This window comes from Ipomoea nil, unplaced genomic scaffold (assembly GCF_001879475.1).
Source record: "Ipomoea nil cultivar Tokyo-kokei standard unplaced genomic scaffold, Asagao_1.1 scaffold2426, whole genome shotgun sequence".
NCBI classification, from domain to species: Eukaryota; Viridiplantae; Streptophyta; class Magnoliopsida; order Solanales; family Convolvulaceae; genus Ipomoea; species Ipomoea nil.
The window spans coordinates 24030-36222 of NW_017618854.1; the positions used below are offsets into that span (position 1 = coordinate 24030).

Here is a 12193-nt window from a genome sequence, read left to right on the forward strand (position 1 = left end):
TTTTTGTTTTGACTTTTTTTGTTCATATTGATGTTTTGGGTGTCATTATATTGTGATCAATTGCCTTGATTTTTTGTTTTTGTATTTTTAAAACATTTATTCCCATTATAGGGCCATAGACAACCAAACATAATATTGCTAATTATTTCAATTCCACTATACTACCAAACATGCAAAATACTTTTACCAAAAATCATTACCATTACCAAGTATTTGATTCTCATTCCAATTTCGATTCTCATGTGCCAATCAAACAGACCCTAAGTTTAATTGTGACTTATTCAGTAGGTTATGCCGGACCATTTAGTGTTTTGTGCCAAAAGAAAAGAAGAAAATAAGTAGGTTGAACTAATTTATGCAAATTTTAAAACTTGAATTAAAAAGTGAAAAGCTAGTTTAGTAAATACATTTTTCTTTTAAAAAACAGATAGGGGAAATCCGCATTTTTTTTTTCAAAGAAAAAAAAAAAAAGAGGCAATGAAAATCTTACATTTAAAGAAAGATGAATTTAATACACTAGTTATATATTCACACTATAATCCAGATTTCAAGAGTTTCATAAAATAGTTTCGCTGAAGACCTACTTTTTCCATAAACCGACCGATCAATTAAAAGAGATTTAATTTGTCCACTAGAAATATTAAATTTTATTTTTCTACATTATGATCAATTTAAAAAAAAAAAATTGAGAGGAAAAAAAATTAAAGGACAGTAGTTGGAAATAAATTTGGCAGAAAAAGTTTGATTGGTCCAAAGACTATAAATTGGAGCAAAAAATATAAGAAAAAACAACACAATCGGTAGTGAGGAGATCTGAGGGTCCAAACACCACATAAGAAGAAGTGAATTAAGACAAGGCAGAAAATAGAAAATTAGAAAAGCCCAAAAAACGTATACACACACGGCCGGTCCCAGACATATATATAAACCCCCATAGAGCCACCATTTCCTCCGCCGGCTTCCTCCTCTGATCTGCCACTTTCCGATCGATCGGCCGCCCTGTCGGACCCATCTTTAATTTATTCTATCCCTTTTCATGTCTTAACTAAAAACACTACATACATATATACCCTTTCTCTAACCCCGGCCGGCCGCCCCATTAGCAGAGTTAAACCAATTAATTTAATTAAGCTTCTCGAGCGAGCTCCATTAATGGCGAAAACCTCGAAAAAAGACAGCTCCCGCAGCGGCAGCAACGACGATAACGTTGTTAAGGTGAAAAGAACTCGTAAAAGCGTGCCCAGAGACTCTCCTCCTCAACGAAGCTCCGTTTTCCGAGGTGTCACCAGGTACAACGTTGTTAATTAAAGATTTTCTGTTTCCTCGTAAACGTGGGATATAATGTTTTGACGGCCGGCCGGTTTCAGGCACCGGTGGACCGGCCGATATGAAGCTCATCTATGGGATAAGAACAGCTGGAATGAAGCACAGAGTAAGAAAGGAAGACAAGGTTAGTTCATCATCATCTTTCTGTTTTTTATTATTTTTTTTAAAGAATTTCTTTTCCTGGGAAAAATTAGTTGCAGTATAGTTGAACAAAATCACTAACGTTTTTATTTTATTTCATTTTAATTAAAAAAAAAAATCCTGGTTTCTTGGTCTTCTGCAATATAATGGTGACTGTACGTACTGGATGGTGATGGATGGAATGAAAATGCAGTATATTTGGGTAAGTTTTCTGTCATTTTCAACTTTCGTTTGCAATGTTTTATTAAATCTTTAAAAAAAAAACAAACAAATACTTTCAAAAGCAATTTTGTTTTTTTTTTTAAATTGTGGTAAAATTACAGACTGGGTATATGAAACTGAGTTGGAATAATTCAATGGATCTCATCTGATCCGATTAATTACACTGCATTGAATTTTGATTTTTTTTTTTAAATAAATTACTTTCAGGGGCTTATGATGATGAAGAAGCAGCAGCACATGCATATGACTTGGCAGCATTGAAGTATTGGGGACAAGAGACAATCCTAAATTTCCCAGTAATTTCCAACTTTTTTGGGTGAATTTTTTTTTGTAAATTTCAAATATATAGGGTTGGTGTTTTTTTTTTTTTTAAGTACTAATGACTCTGTTATTCCAACTGGGGTTCAAATCTGTGACCTCTCATCTGGAAAAGTTACAATTATGCGGCTTAATCACAAGGTCTTTGGCGGGTTGGTTGTTAATATTAATAAAAAAATTTCCTTTTTTATGAATGTAGCTTGCTACTTATGAAAAAGAGCTAAAGGAAATGGAAGGTCAATCAAAAGAAGAGTATATTGGTTCTTTGAGAAGGTATACATAAAAATGGAAAACATTGTTCTTTAAATTTTTTTTCTAAAAATAATTTACTCCTACCGAATTTGACTATTAATAAAAAAAAAATATTGTTAATACAATACTTTACGATATGTACTTGCAGAAAGAGCAGTGGATTTTCTAGGGGTGTCTCGAAATACAGAGGAGTAGCAAGGTAATTAATTAATTAATGTGTACAAATGATTGATAAACTTTTGTTGTTGTATAATATATATATATATATATATATATATATATATATATATATATATATATATATATATATATATATATATATATATATATATATATATATATGGAGTAATTAATTAATGAATTCAAATTACTTTTAGAAATTTATAATAATGTGAAGCTGACCTTCCCGGAATGGTCGCTGGAGAAGGTGACCAGCACCGGTGGCCGGTGGTAGTTTTTTTGTGGAAAATGATGCTTAAACCCTAGTGACTTGCTATAACAAGTCACTAACTAATTAGACACTTAATTGACTTTTTAGATAAAGTTTGAAGGCTTTTTTAATACTTTTCCTAAATAATACGAAGTATCATTTTATGTAAAGAGAATGATTGTGTGGAAGGCTTGGAGCTAAAATTGCTGCAATCCATTAATTCTAATTGAGTTGTGAATATTTGTATGCACAAGTTGTTGGGAGGGAAAATTAAAACTTCATTGAACCTTGAAAATATGGGTACCAAATCCCCAATTTGTCAAAGATGTTGCATTATATTGCATGCCATCCTCCCTCCCACCTCTCACCCACTTTTCACCTATGACCTAATATATATGTAGTTTCATCATTTGCTTATATTTTATTCTCTTCCTATGTTGTTCCTAAAATTGGTGCACCAACATTGACCTTAATCTTGTTGCCTTGAGTGTGTGTGTGTGATGACAACTTATTGGGTAATTGAGTCAATTATTGTATTAATTAGTATTTTGATTATTGTGATTTTTTAGTTTTAGTTATCAAGTTTAAAATAAATCATATATAGTTTTCAATAATTGAAAATGTGTTATTTATAGAGGTCTGATCTAAAAGTGTAAATTTTCAATAGTTAGATATTGTCAATTTTAAATTCAAGAATTAAAATTTAAAAAAAAAATTACAATAATCGAGAAATTAAATCAAAATCAAGGTTAATTCGTTTTTAACCCATGACTTCTCATTTAGAAAAGTCAATTCGTGTCACTAGACCATAAAGTCATTGGCAGGTTAACCCTTATTTATTTGTTTGCGAATTCTATAGACACATACACCAAAACCCACCACTCATATATTGACGGGTTGCGATATGAAATTGAGTGTATTATAGATATTGATTTTGATTTTGATTGTAATGTTCCATCACTGGAAATCTAAAAATTAAATGACAAATTGACATTGCCATTTGATTTGTTTATATTAATTGATTACAGAATTTTGTTGAACAAAATATGATGAGTCATATGTATATGTGTGCACTAATTAATTGATTGTATGTAACATCACCATTCATGTAATAATAAAGTTATAAAGTCACCCTCCCATTTCACAGTCAAATCATATATGCATCATTGATTTAGCACTTTGATTGTATTGTTGCCTCTTGACAATTGACATGCATATATACATACATACATAGTCATTTTTTTAATGCTAGTAACTCTATTACATACATACATAGTTTTAAGCTACAATTTTCAAACATAAATACTTCATAATATTGACCTTCATTATTGTTGTTTTAAACTCTTTTTTATATTTAATTATGATATAAACTCTTTATTAATTTATGGAGGGATCAATGATCAAGAATAGACAATAAAAAAATAATTTTTTTTAATTGTTTGTATAAAATTGTAGACACCATCACAATGGAAGATGGGAGGCTCGCATTGGAAGGGTGTTTGGCAACAAATATCTCTACCTTGGAACTTATGGTACAAATCCAACCCTAACACTATAGTTTTTATCAATTTTATTTTATATAAAGTATCGATCAACACTTTACTGATTTTCACTAGGTACAACTTAAATGTATATTTCATTATATCATGTACTTGTCTCCACAGTACAATAGCAAGTACACAACCCCAAAAAATTAATTGTATCCAGTGCAAATTGACACGGTACTTATATATACAACTGTACACATGCATAGAGAGTTTAATTATTATAAAGTGTCATGTTTTTTTTTTTTTTTGTTAAATTAGAAAAGGAAATAAATTTGGTTGGGGATAGTTATACGGTCAATATACAAATCACCAACAAAATATAAGGTTGTGAAATCACACTATAACTATGTATGCACCAAGTATATTCATGATTTTAGTTTCCTTAAAATAAGATAAATTGTATAAGCAATTTAAAGAGAGAGTCATCAATTTTAGAAATTGGGCATGATCCATATGATACCGTACAACATTTTATATACACACATTCTTGAGCAAAGTTTTTACATAATTATTTAATTTATTTAAAATCTCACATGCCCACAACCTAATATCACTTTAACATTGTTATTTGCCTACCACAACGTTATATTTATTTTGAAACATACATCACTTTCATTATTGCTCATTTGTCTCTATATCACATCTAATGTATTTGAAGGAAAATCATATAATACTCAATGAACCCACCTATATGTGTACGTTAATCGTGGATCGTGTGAATATATATATATATATATATATATATATATATATATATATATATATAAATTGCTACAACTACAATTCATATCTTATGGGGTTTTAAATAAAAAAATAATAAAAATATCCAAACCACTAATTTAACTAATACACTTATTTTATATTATATACTCCCTTTACCCCTTTTTTTTTTTTTTTTTGATTGCACTGGCCGGGTACAACCATACAACAAAAATGAATGTAAAAAGTTTTAGAGGTTGTACTTAATTAAATGGTGGCATTATATTGTCTCCATTGCACGCGGTACAAACTCTAAAGGTTATTGGGTTGTATTTGGTGCAAGAAACACCTATACTAATTGGCACCATAGACTTTTCTAGTGGAGTGTGTGTATAAAAAAATTCTATAGTGTTGAAATTGTACTGTGCCCACTGCAATAAATAAAAATGGGCAATGATATATATATATATATATATATATATATATATATATATATATATATATGTGTGTGTGTGTGTGTGTGTGTGTGTGTGTGTGTGTGTGTGTGTGTGTGTGTGTGTGTGTGTGTGTGTGTGTGTGTATATATGTATATATATTGAGAATGTTGCATGATGGTAGGGGTGAAGATGGAATTAAAGATGGTTGTTGATTGTAGATTACCAACCTTCAACTGCTATATATTTAAGATGTGGATCTTAGCCTTTGACATTAATTTTCAACCCCCATCCACCAAATTTCTCATGCAAATTGAATTCTTGAATTTATTGATTTATTAATCAAAAAAGTTTACGATTTTCCCAAACTACCCTTTGTGGTTTCGCAGCTACTCAAGAGGAAGCGGCAACGGCTTATGACATGGCAGCCATAGAGTACCGTGGGCTTAACGCCGTCACCAATTTTGACCTCAGCCGTTACGTCAAGTGGCTACGCCCTGATGATCAAAACCCTAACAACCTTCAGCCAAACCCTAACCCTAGTAATGACGCCGTTAGTCATCATCATGATGAACTCATCATCACCACCCAGCAACAGCAGCAGCCGCAACAAAGCTCCGGCGGTTCATCGGAAACGGCCTCTCCTCCGCCGCATGACCCCTCCGCCGCCTCCGCCACTTCGTCGGCATCTACCAACTTTCCAACCACCCCGCCGGAGCCGGAGCTGGAGCCGGACCGACCGAGAAGAAGTTTCCCGGACGACATACAAACGTACTTTGACTGCGACGACTCGAGTAGCTTTGTGGAGGAGCATGACATCATCTTTGGTGACCTAAGCTCATTTGATTCATCCATGTTTCATTGTGAGCTTGATGCATAACACCTAGGCTAAGGTTTAATCACCATTTTCATTATTAAAAAAAAAAAAAAAAAGATATAACAGTGGACATGCATGCATGGGATATATACATAGGAAGATTGTGAATACAAATTAAAGATAATTGTGGAGGGAAATGAGAGGGGCAGTGGGGTCATTTAATTAATATGCATGCCAAAAGAAAAATATTATTACTAATTCATTTAAGAATTGGAGGAGAGATTTTTCATTAATTTCTTTTATTAATTATATATGTTTTCAGTTGAATTAATTGGTTTAAAGACTTTTTTTTTTTTGTCCTTGAATTGTTGTTTTTTGTTCATTTATATGTATGTAGATATAGCATGAGGGAAGGTATAGATATTCATCATTCACATTATTATGTATGTTCAATAAAACAGTTGTTTTCAATTATTAATTATAACTCCTTGATTATGAGTAATTAATTTATTATATGATAAATATAATTATTGGTTTATATCTTGAAATATTTTGAACACCAATTCAAGCATGTTACACATGCAAAAGACTACTTGAACAAGTGTTGGGTGAAAGCTAATTTGAGGCTCAAATCCAGCATCACAGATCAGGTCCACACAAGTTGTGTAGACCATATTTTGTCTACTATAAAATAATGTACATTCAGTACAAAAATAATGTACATTGTATTCAGGGGATGTACATTATTTTTGTTCTGAGTGTACATTGTATTGTATAATGTACATTCAGTACAAAAATAGTATATATTTAATATATTAAAAATGTACTTTTTGTTATGGTCCACATAACATAATAATTTGCCCAGCACCATGCCACCAAAATGTAGCGCTGTCTATTATGTAATTAAGTATTAAAAAAAAAGTAAATTTATATTTTTATTACTAGTTATAACTTTTGACGTAGTGAAAAATATTTTATTCTATAAATAAATACCTAAACGTGTGTTCATTAATTTGAGCATGCATGTGAATCACACTAAAATTTGGCAGTTCCCTTTCATAAATTACACTATGACTTAATTCCATCAGAGGTTCCTTGTCTTTGGTGATAATTCCAAATTAGTCCCAGACTATCGTTTTTGCTATTTAACATCTCAAATTATTAATTTTTGGACAGTTTTAGTCCCTTCTCATGACTTTTCCTATTTTTAGTAAGGGCATTTTTGTCTCTTCATATTTTTCTTTTGTTATTTTTTCAGTTTCAACCGTTTTAATTGGTTTAGGACTTTACTAAAAATCGGTCGAAAAATATGGTTACTAAAAACAAGAGGTTACTTAATGTTCTAAACCAATTAAACCGATTGAAAACGGAAAAAATAACAAAAGAAAAATATAAAAAAGACAAATACCTTTACTAAGAATAGGAAAAGTAATGAAAAGGACTAAAACTGTCCAAAAATTAATAGTCTGGGACCACCAAAGATAATGGACCTCTGATGGAATTAACTCTCATTACACTGTCCTACAAACAAACCAAATGTTGGTGCACACAAGGATTTGTCCATTTTAGGCATAATTCTCACGTTGTTGCCGTCAAAGTTTGAGCATTGGTATCTTCTCCTAAATATAATACTGTTTACATATTAAACCATTGAGCTAAACACGTGCGAGCATGAATGCGTAATTTCTAAGTGTTAGTTGGCGGCTATGGAATCCCATGTTACGGTCGAAAGTAGCTAGCCAGCGAGGGTGACGGCACAAAGTCGTTGCAATAATTATATCATTATTGTTTTTTAGTTATGCAATGGAACAATTTAATTAGGTCGTCTAATCTGCGGCGGTAAACCGAAAACATTTTCCCTTTTCCTTGGGATACACTACTTTTTTATGCTTTAATCCACGTATGAAATTAAATTTAATAGTTATACAAATTTTACAGTGCCAGCCCTTAATGAAGGTGTGTGTGTTTTTTTTTGTAAGATGACAGAGGAAAATGTGTAATTACCTATCACACAAATTCGTAACCTATCAAATTAAACCTATCATGCTAATTATGAAAAAACTATCAAATTAAACTAATAAAGGGGTACTATTACCACAAAATGCTAATTATGAAAAAGCTACATTTGTCTTATAACTCTCATACTAAAATTCTATGTAATTAATTATTTTAATATATAATCTTACTTTACAAAGACATACATATAATACCATACTGCACGATAACAGATGATATATATATATATATATATATATATATATATATATATATATATATATATAGAGAGAGAGAGAGAGAGAGAGAGAGAGAGAGAGAAATGGAAGAAAATAGATGAGGATGGAGTTGAGTAGCCTTAAGGCCATATGTTAAAAAGAGTGGTGATAAGCCAGGTCACAACTCACAAGGCGGAATTTATTCCATACACATTCTCGAGTAATGATTGTGAGTTTCTTTCATCATAAAATAAAATAAAAAGAAATAAAAAAATAAAAAAGATTGTTGAGTACTGGTGATAGATGGAATAATGTATGCAGAAATTAATTAATGTGGGGATGAATTGCGTAACTAAGTGAGAGAATTGAAGTTGGCATACAGATATACAAACTGACCTAACTTTTTAGGCTTTGATCAAAATAATGAGGCACGCATCATGATCAGGTGTCAAAAGTAGTTGTTGGAAATTAAACCTTTACCGCTGCTAACTGCTAACTAAAGATCATATTCAGCTGTACCATAATGCATACTCATCGGACACCGCTAATCAGATTGGATCTGTGTTCTCACTTTTACTGCTCCTTTAATTTAGCTAATTCAATTCATTGTTGAAATTGTACAGGTTTAATTTGATTAGTTGGAATTTCTACCTTGTCATCATGTATTCTTGTACTTATCATATTAGAGAAACTCCGATCCAAAACAAATATTTATTAAGTTTTTTTTGGAGTTTTATAGTGAAGTAGAGGAGAGAATGAATGGCCATATTTGTTTGGTTTTTTATGAGGTTTTTTAGTGAGGTGAATTGTCTGTCTAAGAAATTAAAAACTTAGAGCAACCCCATTAGTAAATTTTTAGGTGTTTTTTTTTTCTTTTTTCGTGGGGACAAGCATGATATAGAAGAGAGAGAGAGAGAGGGAGAGAGAAATTTGAAATCTCCGTGTAAATTATTGATTTTTTGTGGGCTCTATTAAAATATAAATAAATAAATAAAAAGCAATGATTCTTATACGCGTGTAAAAAACTTTAAATTTTTTTTTTTAGTGTCAACTTTTTGGTGGTTTTGGTAGGATAGAAAAAACTGAGCATGAATTTTTTGTTGATAGGAGAGGAAGACTTTAGGTAAATTTTTCTCCAATGAATGGATTTTTGTCAAAGAGAGAAAAAAAAAAAAAAAGAAAAACACGTGCGTGCATGGTCACCACGCGCCCACTTTGGCGCTAGTGGCCGCCAACTAGTGGCTGTTAGGACTCTATTACTTAGGTTAGACTAGGACTCTCTCTCTCTCTGTACACTTATATACTATCTTCAGTCTTTGGTTAATATTACATCTACACATTCCTATCCTCATCTGGTATTAGTTAGCCAGGTTTTCTCTCATGGCAGCTCTCGGTGTGAAGGATGACGGCTTTGTTCATGACTCTACCGAGCGGACCGTCACCGAGGCTCCTCCTAACACTGTCGTTGGTGCCAGTCTCTCATCAGCGCATCACTTTGTCTCTCTCAAGTTGAAAGTCCGGAACTTCCTCTTCTGGAGAACGCAGATGCTACCGTTCCTGGAGGGCAAGGGATCCTTGGGTACGTCGAAGGCACGTTGCAGTACACGGCTGATTCACCGCTGGTCGCCTTGACGACAGACAGCGGCGGTGTTGTTGCTGCTTCAGACCCGGGCTAGCGGCTGCAGTGGCGACACCAGGACAAAGCCATTCTGTCGCTCCTCATCTCTTCCCTCTTTGAAGAGACCATGCACCTTGCAGTTGGCCAGACGACTTCTCGGAAGTTATGGCTCGCGATTGAGCAGTCCCTTGGCTCGTCGACTAGGGCCCGGGCGTTACGCTTGCTTAGAGAATTGCAGGGGCTTTGCCAAGGTACCTTGTCGATCTCGGACTACCTCGGCCACGCTCAAATGCTCGTGGAGGATTTGACTCTTGCCGGTCGGAAAGTCACGTTAGACGATCAAAACCTTTACGTCTTCCGTGGTTACGGCTGGAGTTTCGCCCACTTGTGGCGTCCTTGACGTGGGGAGCTCCAGTTCCATTGACGGAGGTTGCGGATTTTTAGGTTTCGCAAGAGTGGATTTGTGCTGATGACGGTGGCAGCTTGGGTGCACTGGCTGCCTTTGCGGCGAGTCGTGGTGGTCGTGAGGGCGGTCAGCAGTCCTGCGGTGGCGGAGGTCGCGGTAGAGGGAACCGGGGGCATGGTCGTGGGTGCTCTCGGTCTGGGCCTTGTTGTCAAATCTGCAACAACCAAGGCCATTCTGCTCTCTCGTGTTACCGTCATTATTCTGACTCGTCGGGTCCTCAGGCGAACATGGCTTTTCCTCATGAGTTTGCTAGTTCGGATGGCCCTCATCAATGGCTTCCTGACACTGGTGCCACGAATCACGCAACACCGGATGTAACAACCCAAAATTTAATTTTATAAATCCAATTTTAAGAATTTCCAAAATAGTCATTTTCACTCCATTAAAAATTTTTGCGATAAATTGATGTTTGAATAAATTATTTTGAGTTACTTTTTAAATTAATTCAACACCAAAACTTATTTTTATTCCAAAATCCTAAATTTTTGGGTACTTCGTGTACCAAGTTTTAAACAGAGAAACCAATCTGAGTGAGACCGGGAGGAATCTAAACCAAGTGTTTGGTTAGAAATTATTTTTGGAAAATTACATTTAGAACCCCAAACTTTTTAAAACCACCTTTCTAGTCTATGATCCACGTTGCAAGGTGGACCAAGAGCATTCTCCTTGTCTGATAAGTGTAGAACAACCACCAAAATTATCATCTTACCCTCCACCAATCATTGGGTATCATCCTAGGGTTTTGAACCCATATAAAAAGAATAGTTAGCTCATTTTGTTCTCCTGATTCCACTCTTTGCCTTCCCCAAAGAGGAGAAAACACAGTAAGGTTTTCAGCATTCATTTTCATCCATTCATTCTTCTCTTTATCAGCTTCCATCTCTTAGTTTCATCTCTGGGATTCTATCCTTAAGTTTTGTTGTTTGGTTTGTTTGAGGTGTTTAGGTGGTGAAGGGGGTAGTGGTTGAGTGGAAAGAAGAAGGAATCCACAGAAGGAGGAAAAACAACAAGAGGTATAACCCCATGGACTCCCACTCTTTGATTTTGGCTCTGTGAAGCCTATTGTATTGAGTAGAAATGAGTAGAAATGGTGAAATTTTGTTGTGTTTGAGCTTGGAAGTGATCTAGTATTTGTCTTTGAAGTGATGATAAAGTTTTGGATGTTTTGGACATGCTTGGAATGTGTTTTTGCAGATGAAAGATCTATCTGGGGGCTTCACAGCAAAATTTCACCATTTCATGCTTGGAATGTGTTTAGGCAACGGACCTCTCCTAGGACCGTGCCCTAGGCCCCGTTGGCCCAGGCTCTAGCCAACGGCCCTCCTGATGGGCCGCGACTAGGAGAGGTCCGTTGCCTAAGCCCGGCCATGCTACGACCTTCATGGGGCGGCTCATGAGGAGTCCCGCCCCAGGTCCCTGAGTTTTGTTCTTAGAGGGTTTTGTGAAGTGGTCGGGCCCTTGTGGCTCAGCTACGTGTCATTTCGGGCCAGGTGTCACGAGCCCTTATGGCTCGGTACCTCGGGGCCGTCTCGACGCACGTTTTGGCTTTGACTTCGTTGATTTCGGATTAAAAATGAGCATGTTATAATGGATTTAGTGATGGAATTGCTTCACAGTATATATATTATGAAGTTCACTGTATATGAGAAATGCTTTGCTCTGTGTCTGGTGTTATTTTTGTATTGAGTAGAGAAGCATGATCACTTTGAA

The 12193-nt window shown here is 34.6% G+C and overlaps 1 protein-coding gene across 1 annotated transcript; it reads left to right on the forward strand.

The window, feature by feature from the left end:
- Positions 1-812: 812 nt before the first annotated feature.
- LOC109152527 (AP2-like ethylene-responsive transcription factor At1g16060) lies at positions 813-6660 on the forward strand. The gene is made up of 8 exons (XM_019300227.1): positions 813-1289; positions 1368-1450; positions 1661-1669; positions 1897-1985; positions 2207-2280; positions 2408-2458; positions 4145-4221; positions 5759-6660. The coding sequence occupies exons 1-8, from the start codon at positions 1153-1155 to the stop codon at positions 6247-6249; spliced, it is 1011 nt and encodes a 336-aa protein (XP_019155772.1). The 5' UTR covers positions 813-1152; the 3' UTR covers positions 6250-6660.
- The last annotated feature ends 5533 nt before the right edge of the window (positions 6661-12193 follow it).